Source organism: Athene noctua, chromosome 14, assembly GCF_965140245.1.
Source record: "Athene noctua chromosome 14, bAthNoc1.hap1.1, whole genome shotgun sequence".
NCBI lineage: Eukaryota > Metazoa > Chordata > Aves > Strigiformes > Strigidae > Athene > Athene noctua.
In genome coordinates, this window is record NC_134050.1 from 9,238,630 (window position 1) to 9,250,867 (window position 12,238).

Here is a 12,238-nt window from a genome sequence, read left to right on the forward strand (position 1 = left end):
AGTGATTAAATGCATAATTACAAATTCTCTTTTTAGTAGTTTTCTCCCAAAAATGCCTGATGATTTGAAGGTCAAAACTGAAGTGAAGGAAGTGGGAGTTTGGGTTTTTTTGTTTTGTTTTTACGATAAGAACTAGCACTTAGAATTGCTTGTTCTTCAGTAGTGGGTTTTTAACATTTTTTGCTTACTTGATTGAGATCAGTTTCTGAAAACATTTAAGTGTATTAAAAAAAACCCTGCAGTTATTTTTTTTTGACGTCTTGTTTCAAAGTGTTTCATATGGTCATGTGAAAAACAAGAACCTCCACCCAGTTTTCAAGAGACAGTATTTTTAGCATCTTAACAAAATGAAATTCTGTGGCTTTTGCTACCAAAGCTGTATAGACTAGTCTTTTTTTTAAATTTTTATTAGTTTTTACAATTTTTTTTATACTCTTCAACATAAAATAAATTAAAGCAGTTTTACTTGCTGGTTTGAATATCTAAAATTGCTTTCCTTCATGAGAGTGACTTCTTCAGAAAACACATGTAGTATTCAGTAATTTTTGTTTGCTTATCTGTACAGGTTAAGAATTAAGTAAGCATTGTTTTACTTTAAATTATGTTGTCTAAAAAAAGCTTTTTTATTTCTCATTTTAATAAGCTTATTCCTTAATCTTTTAAAAACAGACATTAGCCTATGGTGATATGAACCATGAGTGGATTGGCAATGAATGGCTCCCTAGTCTGGGGCTCCCTCAGTATCGCAGCTATTTCATGGAATGTCTTGTTGATGCTCGAATGCTGGATCATTTAACTAAAAAAGATCTGCGTGGACAACTTAAAATGGTGGACAGCTTTCATAGGTAAATAGATTTAAGTTGGAAACCAAACTTAAAATAAATGCTTCTGTTATCTCTAAATGGGCTTTTGATCAATTTTTTTCTTTTCTAAACAGAAACAGTTTTCAGTGTGGTATTATGTGCCTACGAAGACTGAATTATGATCGAAAAGAACTTGAAAGAAAGAGAGAAGAAAGCCAGAATGAAATTAAGGGTTAGTGCATTGTCTTGACCTCAGTGTGATTCTAATGTGCTTTCACTGCCTTAAATTTATTTAAAAAAAAAAAGGGTATTATTTATAAAATATCAGGAGATATGTCTGCATGCAGACACCAAACAATAAATCATGAAACATCATTTAATCATTCACTTGTGCAGAGATGTTCTACAAATGCAGACATTTTTGAAACTCTTACTGTGCTGCAGTTTGAAACAAAACTAAATGTTTTATGAGGATGATGGTTTTGAAAAAGTTTCTGGGTTTGTTTTGGTTTGGTTTTCCCCTGTTCTGACATGATAACTTTGCATCTATGTGATTTTACTGTTGCTTGTGGCGGGTAATTTTTATGACCCAGCACTTTATGAAAAAATACCCAGGTGACTGAGGTGTTTAAATCTTCCAGATTCATGGTGATTATTGAACAAGAGAGGAGGAAGAAGAAAATGCAGGATGGGAATTCACAGTATTTTCTAAGACTTCCCATAGAAATTTTTTGCCCTGCCTAATATCAGAAGTAATTTCTGACATCTTAGACTAAAATTTTAGGGTTACCTTGTACACAGTTTACTTAGAAGGGCTCTGTGATTGTTCTTCACCTTTCCTTTTAAAGTGTTGATAGCCTTTGGTGGTTATTCTACTAATTGTGCCTGAGTGTGTTCCCAGGAATTGCAACCAGCTGGCATGAAACAAGTCTGTGTTGTGGCTGGTAGGCTTTTTTTTTTTAGCCTCCTAAATGGTATGGCTGCATCTGTTGCCTATAGGGGATTGCTCCTTGGAACATATAACTCTTAAATTTCTCCTGGGAATTGTTTGGGAAGAATGCCAGTTGACACAAGCCAGAAACATGCTGTGGATCATTACAGCAGTTTGATTGGTATAGACATTCCTGAGTAGTGTAAAAAAACCTACTTGTAAGAATGTAGTTTCTGTTTTGACATTTGGGCTGAACTTGTAAATGCTGCTTTATAATGTTTTTCCTTGAATAAGTTTGAAGATGAGAGTATATTGATTGTTGAGCTGTTACAGTATGAAATGCCTTCCAGCAAACTTCTAATGTGTTTATTTTCCACTTTAAATTTAATGATTGTGGAAAAGTGTAGTAGTATGCATACATAAGCTTGAAAGTAAGTCTGCATTACTAAATTGAACTCTGTCAGAACTTAAAGGTAGATGATTATAAAACTAATAAATAATAAAGCTTTAAACAATATTAAAGCTTTCTGTTCAAATTCAGTAGGAAGCGCATAAGAAATTGCTATAAGATTTTTCTTTTGGGTAGTAACATTTTTCTCCCCAAAATATTTAATCTCTCTTGTGGTCCAAGCCCTTAAGTGGCCGTGTAAAACAGAAGATCCTGTCTTCTCCTGCATGAACACTATGCCCAGCTGAACTTGTCTCGTAACTGTGACTGTAGCCTCCCTCTCGGCAGAGAGGGGAGATTGAGCAAGGACTACTCCTGCTGAGTGTAAGGAAAACTGTTGTATGGAAGGGATCTAACCCTGAGTGGTGGAGGTTGTGTGGCTGATTCATAGCATTTCATGCACACCAAAAAGGCAGGGACAGATGAGATCACAACCTAAATGTTAAAAAACAAAATTTCTTGAAAGCTAATACTTAACAGCGTTAATGATTAATTGTGTATATGTGAAAATCAATCCCAACACAAGTGTACAGATCAAGAAAGAACTGTGGGGTTTTTGTTCAGAAAAGTTGTATTGTTATAAATTGGGCAACAACTTTTTTCCTCCATAGATGTCCTTGTCTGGAGCAATGAAAGAATGATCCATTGGGTAGTGTCCATTGGTCTTAAAGAATACGCAAATAACCTTATAGAGAGCGGAGTTCATGGTGCACTTGTGGCCTTAGATGAATCATTTGATTACAATGCATTAGCTCTCTTACTACAAATACCCACTCAAAACACACAGGTAAGCAAGAAGTAGTTACTTTATGGCCAATAGGACATTTCTTCCCTCTAGGAAGGTTAAAAATGGAACTGTTTTCTTAGGTAACTGCATGTCTTTCTATTCCCAGCTCTAGAAGTTTTAGAAATGGGAAGTTGTCTATTGTCCTATAAGAGCAAAACATAGAACTAAGCTTTTCTTACTGTTTTCTAATTGATAATGACAAGTGGTTGATCAATTTGCTTGAACAAAAAGTATTGTTTGAATATTTTCCCCATAGCCCATCTTCACAACATTAGTGTAAAACTCATAATTTTTGTTGTTTGCTAGTTTTTATTCTGAAATAATTAAATATAGAGCCAGAAATCATGAAATTTCATGTCATAACTAAGGGAAGGGAGAGCTTTAAAGTCTTTCCTTAAATTTTTAATAAGTTACAAATTAAGTCATAACTTTTCGAGTACTAAGTATGTTTATTAATCTGATAAGGTATTAAACATTTTGGGTTATATTAAGTTTTTAAAATTACTGTAGGTTACTAATTACTAATCTTTTGGAATTAATTTCCATTTCTTTTGTACTATAAACTTTAGGCTCGTGCTGTTCTGGAGAGGGAATTTAATAACCTTCTTGCTATGGGCACTGACAGAAGACTTGATGAAGTAAGTTACTTGACCCATCTTTTGATCCTGAGAACTTAAGCAGAACTGTTAAGTGAAAGAATTTAGCTTGAACCTCTTTAAGCTATTGGCAGAATAGAGTCAGAAATTTTAACTTCAAATTCTTAGAGAGTTTCTGAATATGACAGGTTTTGTGTATTTAGGTAAGATAACTTTGAATATGAAACTATTGAGATGATTTGCAAGTTTATTTTTTGTAGCTTGTATGGTTAGTCTAATAGTTATCTAATAGCAGCACGTTGGGCTGATTCTTCTTTTTCTATCTAAAATGTGGGAAAATTAGTGACCAGTGTTGCAGATGAACAAGCTATAATAAAAGGCACTGTAGATTTCAAACCTTTGTTCTAATGACCAGTATTTCAAAGGGTTTTGAGTGTTTTTCCAGAAAGCTTGTGTTGTAAATTTCTGTTAATACTGGTATAGATGACTACCAGGTATGTTTACACATCAAAGTAATTTCTGTTGGGCAGTCTGTGATCTTACAGTGTATAAACTCCGTTTAAATGTAGTGAGTATAAAACTCTTAACTAGAAATAGGTGTGAGACTTTTTTTGTAGACCCTGTGATCCATAGCGTAAAGGAGAGAGTGTTATATCTTTAAACTTCTAAGTTCCTCTATGCTGTAGCTCTGTGAACAGTTTCAAGCTGGTGTTACTTCCCCGAGAGACTCCTAACTCCGTGCTGCCTCTTTGGTGCTAATGAGAGTTTGTGGTAGCATGCGTAGGCGAAAGTGGCTCAGATGAAGACTGAAGTGGCAAAACCCTAATGTGGTTATAACTAGGTCAGAGAACGAGCCCATCATATCTCAGAAACATGTGCTAGTATGAGGAAGAGAACAGGGGAAGCTTCTCTGTGACAGACCTTGGCTGGGTTTGTGTTCATCTTTTGCCTAATAGACTTGTTACAGCCCTTTTATGGCGTATCCTGACAGCTCTGTTCTCTGTATGCAGTTCTACTAACATCTGATAATGTTTCTGTTTTAATAACATCATCAGAAAGCATCTTGATAGCTTTCTAAGGTATTTTTCCTTATGGATTTCAAACTGCAAGAGAAGGAGCTTTGAGGGAACAGATGTCTGCTCTCTTCTAGCCTCACAGGGTAGTTTGATCATTAACATCTCTTCAGGATACGTGTCTCCTAATTCTAAAAGGGGATAAATTTTAGGTAAAATGGCGTTCAAAGGTTTGAAGTGTTTCTAAAGGTGAAGTGGCAAATTGAGATGCCCATTGGGTATATTTGCACTGACACAATACCTTCACTGCAAAAGACATTTTGGAAGTGGGACTTGGAACTGTTGTATTTAGTAATATAATATTGTACATTCTAAAGTGGAATATTACTTCAAAGATGCAGATGTATTAATGGAGGGTAATTATTAGTTAGGTTTACCCACGTGCTTAAGTAAAATACTGCACAGCAATATCATATTTACTACACTTACTTTTCTCACTATCACTTCCCGTATTTTGTAGCATGAGAAGGCACAATAGCTGTATCATCATTCCTGTAAGACAGAATTGAAGGTTAAAAGCAATTGTTCAAATTAAGCCTCAATGTCAGTGTTCCCAAGCAGCTTTTATGTTCTGCTCCACTCCTCATATCCCTTAAGAATGAGTGATGTGACACTTAAGAATTACTGCAAATCATGAAGTACAAACGTTTGAAGTATGAAATGTTTTGTTAAATGGGCTGAGAGCGTGAATTTCCATAGTTACTGAGCTGAAGAGCCCACACTCTAGCAAATGAACACAGATTGTTGCAAATGAAGACCTCTGCTGCTGTTACACCTGAACTGTTTCTGAAAATAATTCATTCAGTGTTATACACTTACTTAAGATTGTCAGTAATCCTTTTAATGTCAGTAACAATCCTACATTTTTTGAATCACTAATGATGTTTATCAATATAACAGGATGATGATAAGAGCTTTAGGAGAGCACCTTCATGGAGAAAGAAGTTTAGACCAAAGGACATAAGAGGTTTAGCTGCTGGATCAGCAGAGACTCTTCCTGCAAATTTCAGAGTTACAACCTCAATGTCTTCACCCTCTATGCAGCCAAAGAAGATGCAGATTGATGGTATTGATTTTGTATTATTTTAAGCACGATGCACTTTTTTTGCTTGGTAATGCAGGGGAATTCAGTTTAAATTACCTTTTTTCTGCATAAAAGCATCTGCCTTGTGCATGGTTGTGTATATAACACTGTGTTTAACCATAGGGTGCTTTATAATTTCAGGAAGCTGTAATAGGTTTGGTTTCTTCTTACCTCACTGGAATAACAAAATGAGAATTATAGTTAGAAATAAATTTATGTTAAACCAGAAAAATAAAATTACATTTTAGGAGAAGTCTTTTAATCATCTGATGTATAATTTCTAATTAGCAGTAATTAGACCAATGTAAGGTCCACTTCTGAAATGCAGTAACATGCATCCAAAAATGATGTGAGTAAACTCCCTTGGATCATTTTGAGATTATTAAAACTTGAGTGAAAGGTGCATTGCCCCCTTTGCAGTAGTCACTTAAGTATTAATCATACTTGAAATCACTGCTTCATTGCTCTGTACTTAATGATTTATATATATAGGTGTGTGCATACACATGGAGAGATACATATTAAAAAAACCCCAAACAAACTGAAAAAAACCCACCTGGAAGTAGTTGATCACTGTCACATGAGATATCTCTTCTGTTTAAAAACAATCTTTATTACCATGAGAATAAAATTTACCTGAATTTGTTTTACAAAACACAAGTAAAAATAAATGGAAAAAGTATTTATTGGAACAGACAGGATGAGAACTTCAAAATAATCTGTCAGAGTTGTCTTGGGTTCTGAAAATTGTGCTTATGAGTAAAGCTCACAGAAGCAACCATTGCATCTGATGTTACTCTAAAATGTGAGCTGTTCTAAATTTTAAATACTGTCACTAGCACAAAATATTTTCCAGAAATCATATGGAAACTTCTGTAAATCAAAATGAGTGAAGTCTTTACCATGTAAAACCCCTTTCTTTCTATCATACAAAAAAATAGAAAAATATATAAACCATATAAAACAGAAAATAAATGACTTATAAAATTACCTTTGCCAATTTCAGTGTGCTAGTTTAGCATGCAGATTATTTTAGAATTCTTTTTGTTAGCCAATGAAACTAGGAGTGGATAATATATAAAGTGTAAAATAAATTCTGCTTTTCTAACTTGTAACCTTAGAGTTGGGTGACTACAGTAGCTGTAATCACATTGCTGTGATGTTGTTTTTGAAAACTAACATGCATGCTGTGTTCTGCATGTCTTCCCATGCTTCTTGAAATAGGCAGTGTATCAGGAACACAAAGATTGGATTCTGCTACAGTAAGGACCTACTCCTGTTAAAGCCTTCTCCCGGTGAGTAAAGTTGTTAGGTATAATAGTAAAGCAGCTATTTATGAAATAAAACGTCAGGTATTTTAATACAGTGAATTTACACTCTTAGAAAACTGTTTCAGGTTTTCAAGGTAGATTGTTATATTGAAAATCCAGAGATTTTCTGCAGTGAAGACTATGAGTGTTTAAATATTTACTTTTGTAAAGATTGTATTCTCTTGAGGGTTTTTTAAACAGCCTCAAAAAGTACCCGTGCTAAATAACTACATAGAAAATATTAAAATCAAAGGTTGGATTGAAACATCTAGTGAAAGTGGGGATGAGGGAAGGGGACTAAATCAGGTGTGTAAAGGAAAGAAAATAATTCAGTGTGTGACGGTGCAGTTCAGACTATTGATCTTTCAGTCTTGGTCAAATTTGTCCCACTACAATATGCTTCAGTATTGAATTGTTACAGGGGTAGCTGCATAGTTTTCCAGTTCTTGCATACTTCATGCTACTGTGATTGCTTAGACTGGCTGGTTGGATTGAGCTACCTGCAGCCTAAATTTGGGTGGTGGTGAGCAGTGTTGACAGTAAAAGGCAGCTTGATAACATAAAATACATGTATTCTGGCTTATGAAAGATTTGTAGTCCTGTTTTACTTCAGGATTTGGAATGATTTTCTTCAGTAGCCTCTGATGTATTTTCTCATGGAACAGTACTTCTCCTGTTTTGCAAACAAGTCTGAAAACCCAATTTTTTTTACTATATTGAGGTTTTTTTGTAAAAAGAAAAAGAATCTGCAGATCTTTCTCTCACTAGCTGTTATCTCCCGTGGGCTATAAATTGCCTGCCTCTTCTGCTTACAGCCGCTTTCCTCTTTTTGCACCAGTAACATCCTACCAATTCATGTATTGGCCACCTTTCCTTTAAATTCTGAACTTTTTGCATATACAAGTTTAAGTCTCAAGAGCTCTTCTGTATGAAATGTATGAGAAGGGAGACTCTTGCACATAGCAACTCAGATCATGTGGATCTGTCAGTTCATAATCTCAGGGGCCATCTTAAATTTTTTTTTTTTTTTTTTAGTTTCAAGACATTAAAGTTTTAAGTCTTCCTCTCCCCAAAATTCTCTGCACTGTCTCAGGATTTTCTATAATCAGTTGATCTAGGCAAAAAATCTAGGAAGCGGAAGTTTTTGACCTCATGTACTTGCATTGCAACTGAAGATTACAGAAGGCAATAAAACTGTGTACGTCATGGCATGGCAATAATTTGAGGCATGACTGCTACACTACTGAGCTGTTTGTGAGAAACTTGGAACAAAATGTTTTTAAAAAACCTGCTAATGGAATTTTTTTGTTTTTTCTTTTTGTGTGTTTGTTGTTGTTTTTACAGTTTACCCACACTATTTCTACCGGTGATATGCAGCATTTTGAACATTTGGAACCCTTAACCTGTTAATACTTGTTAAATGGACACTTTGAGATATTTTATTACAGAGTTTTTAATTAGCAAATAAATTCATGAGTACTATAGAGAAAATATTTTAGAATCTAAATGTTTCTTATATTTATGTGACTTCTCATTTATATAGTTACTTACTTTTTCTGTTTCTATTCAGTCTACAAATCAAATCATTGCTGATTTTTTTATTCTAATTTTAGTCTTTCCAACTGAATGTACTGTAATGCTTGTATGTATATGTCCCTATAAGTAATATAGGGTTTTTGTAAATTATGCAGTTACTGTAATTATCATTGTTTTTTAATAATGAAACTGAAGGTGAAAAGGATTTTAATACCTTTGTAAAAGTATCATGACACCAAGCAGTATATATTTTGTCTTTTGAAATGTTAGCTTAGATCTGAAAACGAGTCCAGCTTTTTTTCAGGTAAGCATATGTTGCTGTAGAAGGCATGGTACATGATTGTTTTTCTTTTCAGAACTGTACCTTTCCACAAAGAGGATTTGTCAAGTAGTGAGAATTTGTCTTTATTTAAAATATAACTTGTTTTAAAAGCTGGGAGGAACTATAACACAACGGGACACCTTTTAGAAGTGATTGACTTGGTCATAACACTCTCTGCTGTATTTGTATAGCGTATCTTCACAGTGACTGAAAACAAGCCATAAACCAAGAACTGTTTTGTGTTTGGTTTTTTTTTTTTCCTTAACTGAGGAGGATAGACTTCATAATAATTCCTGGTCGTAATCCACAGGCCACAGAGAGTTTTTTCCTAGATCTTTTTGATTGAAAACACTTGTGGAAAGATGCTGGTGAAACTAGTTTTAACGGACCAATCATGAAGCACTGCAGTCTCATGTCAAATGAGTAATGAAAGATGAAGGTACAATGGGCTGAAAACTAAAGCAGTGCAACTTCTAATAAAGGCCTTACTTTTCTTACGTAAGTCATCTTTTGTGTTTTGTAAACTTGTTCTAAAGAGTTGTCTGGACTTTAATTTTTGATGGTTGTAGCCATTTTGGACTTGTATGAGTAGAAAATGTATCCAACACTTGTAAATGGCATATTAAAAAGCCAGCAAGAATCTGTTCAGATGGTGCATTATTTATTATGCAACAATATATATAGCATGTCTTTTTCTTATTTTGTTTTCCACTTTTAACTTGCTTGTAAAACTGAAATTCAGTGTTACTGTTCTGTTTTTCTATTAATCTTGTGTATTTTCAGATTATGTAACAATATGTACAGTCTACTTTTGAACTATTTTTATCACAGTATTATTTATTGCTTTCTTTCAATAAAGTACTGATGCATTTTCCACTGCCAATAAAACACTATTGAAAAGCTAAGATCTAATTGTATGCAGGCAGGTACTTTTACGGTGAGTGGATATTGTCAATAAAGCATCTTAATGATTGTTTGCTGCCCTGTAGATCTTGTTTCAAATGATGGCTTTTCCCCAGTAGAAGAATGTTCCGTTAGATGTGACATTTTCTTGTTCACGTTCACATGTGTTCATCAGTTTTTGAAAAGCAGTTTTCCAAAGAAAACTGATTTATTGCCTACTTCTACTTGTAGTTAAAGCTATGATTTACTTCTAAAAATAGTAACAAAAAACTTTCACACAACTTCAGTGTATTCTGGTCCATGTGATGAAGACTGAAGTGCTGTTCTACATAGCAGCAACAGTTGCTTTCTTAACAAAATAAGATTATGACCATGGTGATATTTGGGGAGAGACATAGGAGTTGAGGGAACCAATACGAAATTGGGTCATAATAGGGCTGTTATGTCAATTTTAATATATTTGTAAACCATATCTTGTGTAGAAGACAAGACAGAAGGATAAAGTTACAGGATAATCGAAGCAGTAGTGAAGCATATTTCATCATGTCCTCTAGATCAACAGCAGGATGTGGAATGCATGGAATGGAAAAACATTGTGATTGATGCTTTAAACATTGTTCAATAATGCATCTCTGTTTGTCTGGCTTGTCTATATGAGTTGCTATCTGATCATTTGCAGTCTCTTTTATATTTTCAGAGAATCTATCTTTCTAGAAAAAGCTAAAATGAAACTGCAGAAGGAGATCCTGACTCACTGTTCAGCTAAACTTCACTGTTTAGAAAAAAATTGCATAGACGTTTCTGGTCACTGATGTGATTGTAGGTGTTCAAAGTCATGTATTGTTGCTTCTCAAAAGTGAAAACAACGTGGAATAGACTTGTAAAATGTGAAAAGAACATACGTTTATTATTTTAAGGCTGTAAAACCTTAACTGTTATGGAACAATGGAATTGACATGAGAGCTAGAATAAATGAGTGAAATAGAAAAAGCTTTCACGAACTGGCAAAACTGTGTGTTGACTTCCTTCTGTGAATTATACAACAAAGCTATATCGGAGAAATTGAGAAAAACACTTTCACTCAATTTTAATAAACCCCCCGGAAAGAAGAAGATGCAAGTGCATGTGTCAAAGGCATATGGCTGTGCTACAGCGATCTTTATTTAAAGCTTGGTTAAATATAACTTTTTGTAAATTTCCAAAGGTCTTTAAAGGCTTTAGTTGGAAAGAGTGCTATGAAAATTAAAGTATGCATTTTATCTGCAATAAGGAGATGGTGGAATTATCTGAGAACTTTAAACTTGGAATTTTTGCATATTTAGAGAGCAGGGAATCTCAAAATGGATTTTACAACTTCAACTTTATCCTTTCAAACTAATGGAGAGTTAAAAGTCAAGAAGTTGTTTTTGCAGTGTCTTATGGACAGTAGTGATTTATCATGCTAAAACACAGAGCAGAGAACATGTTAAGTAGTTCACAGCAGAATTTATGCTTGGAACTGGAAGACGATTGGGGGGTCAGCAAATTTAATTTTCAGGTAAATAAAAACATAATGCCATGTTTGAAGAGTTATTTGAAGGGTGGAATTTTTGTTGAAACTAAAGAGTTACTTTGCCTTTTAAAAAGTGATTTTTCACTTCTTGATAATCCCATTTTCAGGGTTGTAGTTTTGGTGCACTGCTTAGTAAAATTTAGAATAACTTGAGTTTAATTTCACTTTTTGTTAATAGTAATTTTTGCACAGGGATTAGGGTTCTGTTAGGCTGCTTTCTCCTCTAGCAGACACATTTTTAAGAGTAATTTTAGCCCACTTTAAGTAATACGCTTATATTGATTTTATAAGGTAAATTACCCAGGAAAAAAAAAATTGAGCTTATACTGTGAACTGACTACATTTGTCTTTAGGTGAATGGAGGTAGCTGTCCCACTAAAACCGGGGCTTAGTAAGTTGTGTCCCTTCCTCCGAAACTTGTCAAACTATTCACCTGCATTTTTTTTTCCTTACCCTTTATTGCGCAATGTATTTGTGTGTGTACTTGTAATATTTTTTTGCTAGAAATGTCATTCTTTAGAGTCTGTTTCCCCTCCTCCAAAAGACACAAAGAAATAGTGGGCAAACAAGTAACTCCTAGAGCATTAAGGCTGCTTTGTCCTTTCTGGGATTGTTTTCCTGCTCTTCAGATACCCTGTCAACAGTCACATGGGAACATTTTACCCACTGACAGAGATGGAAAAACCCGTCAAACCGCTGTAGCTGTGATATCCAAAACAGGATGGTGTGAAAGGGAGCAGTGAGATGTAATAATTTAAAAAAAAAAAAACAAAAAAAAAACAATCTGCTGTAGCCCTTTTTAAACTGCTGACGGTGCGTTTCTCAAGTAGTAGTGCTTGGTCATCTACTTTTCCTCAGCGTTTTTAAGAAATGGGGAAAGGCGCAGCGAGGGT

General features: G+C 34.4%; 1 protein-coding gene across 3 annotated transcripts in view; it reads left to right on the forward strand.

Moving 5' to 3' along the window:
* The window catches only part of PPFIA1 (PTPRF interacting protein alpha 1), a 57,712-nt gene extending 48,325 nt beyond the window's left edge, over positions 1–9,387 (forward strand). For all 3 annotated transcript variants that reach the window (XM_074918743.1, XM_074918744.1, XM_074918745.1), the window contains 7 exons: positions 670–845; positions 938–1,035; positions 2,794–2,969; positions 3,539–3,607; positions 5,539–5,704; positions 6,947–7,017; positions 8,377–9,387. In XM_074918743.1, coding sequence (XP_074774844.1) covers positions 670–845; positions 938–1,035; positions 2,794–2,969; positions 3,539–3,607; positions 5,539–5,704; positions 6,947–7,005 — 744 coding nt within the window. In that variant the 3' untranslated portion in view covers positions 7,006–7,017; positions 8,377–9,387. The remainder of the gene's footprint in view (positions 1–669; positions 846–937; positions 1,036–2,793; positions 2,970–3,538; positions 3,608–5,538; positions 5,705–6,946; positions 7,018–8,376) is intronic.
* The last annotated feature ends 2,851 nt before the right edge of the window (positions 9,388–12,238 follow it).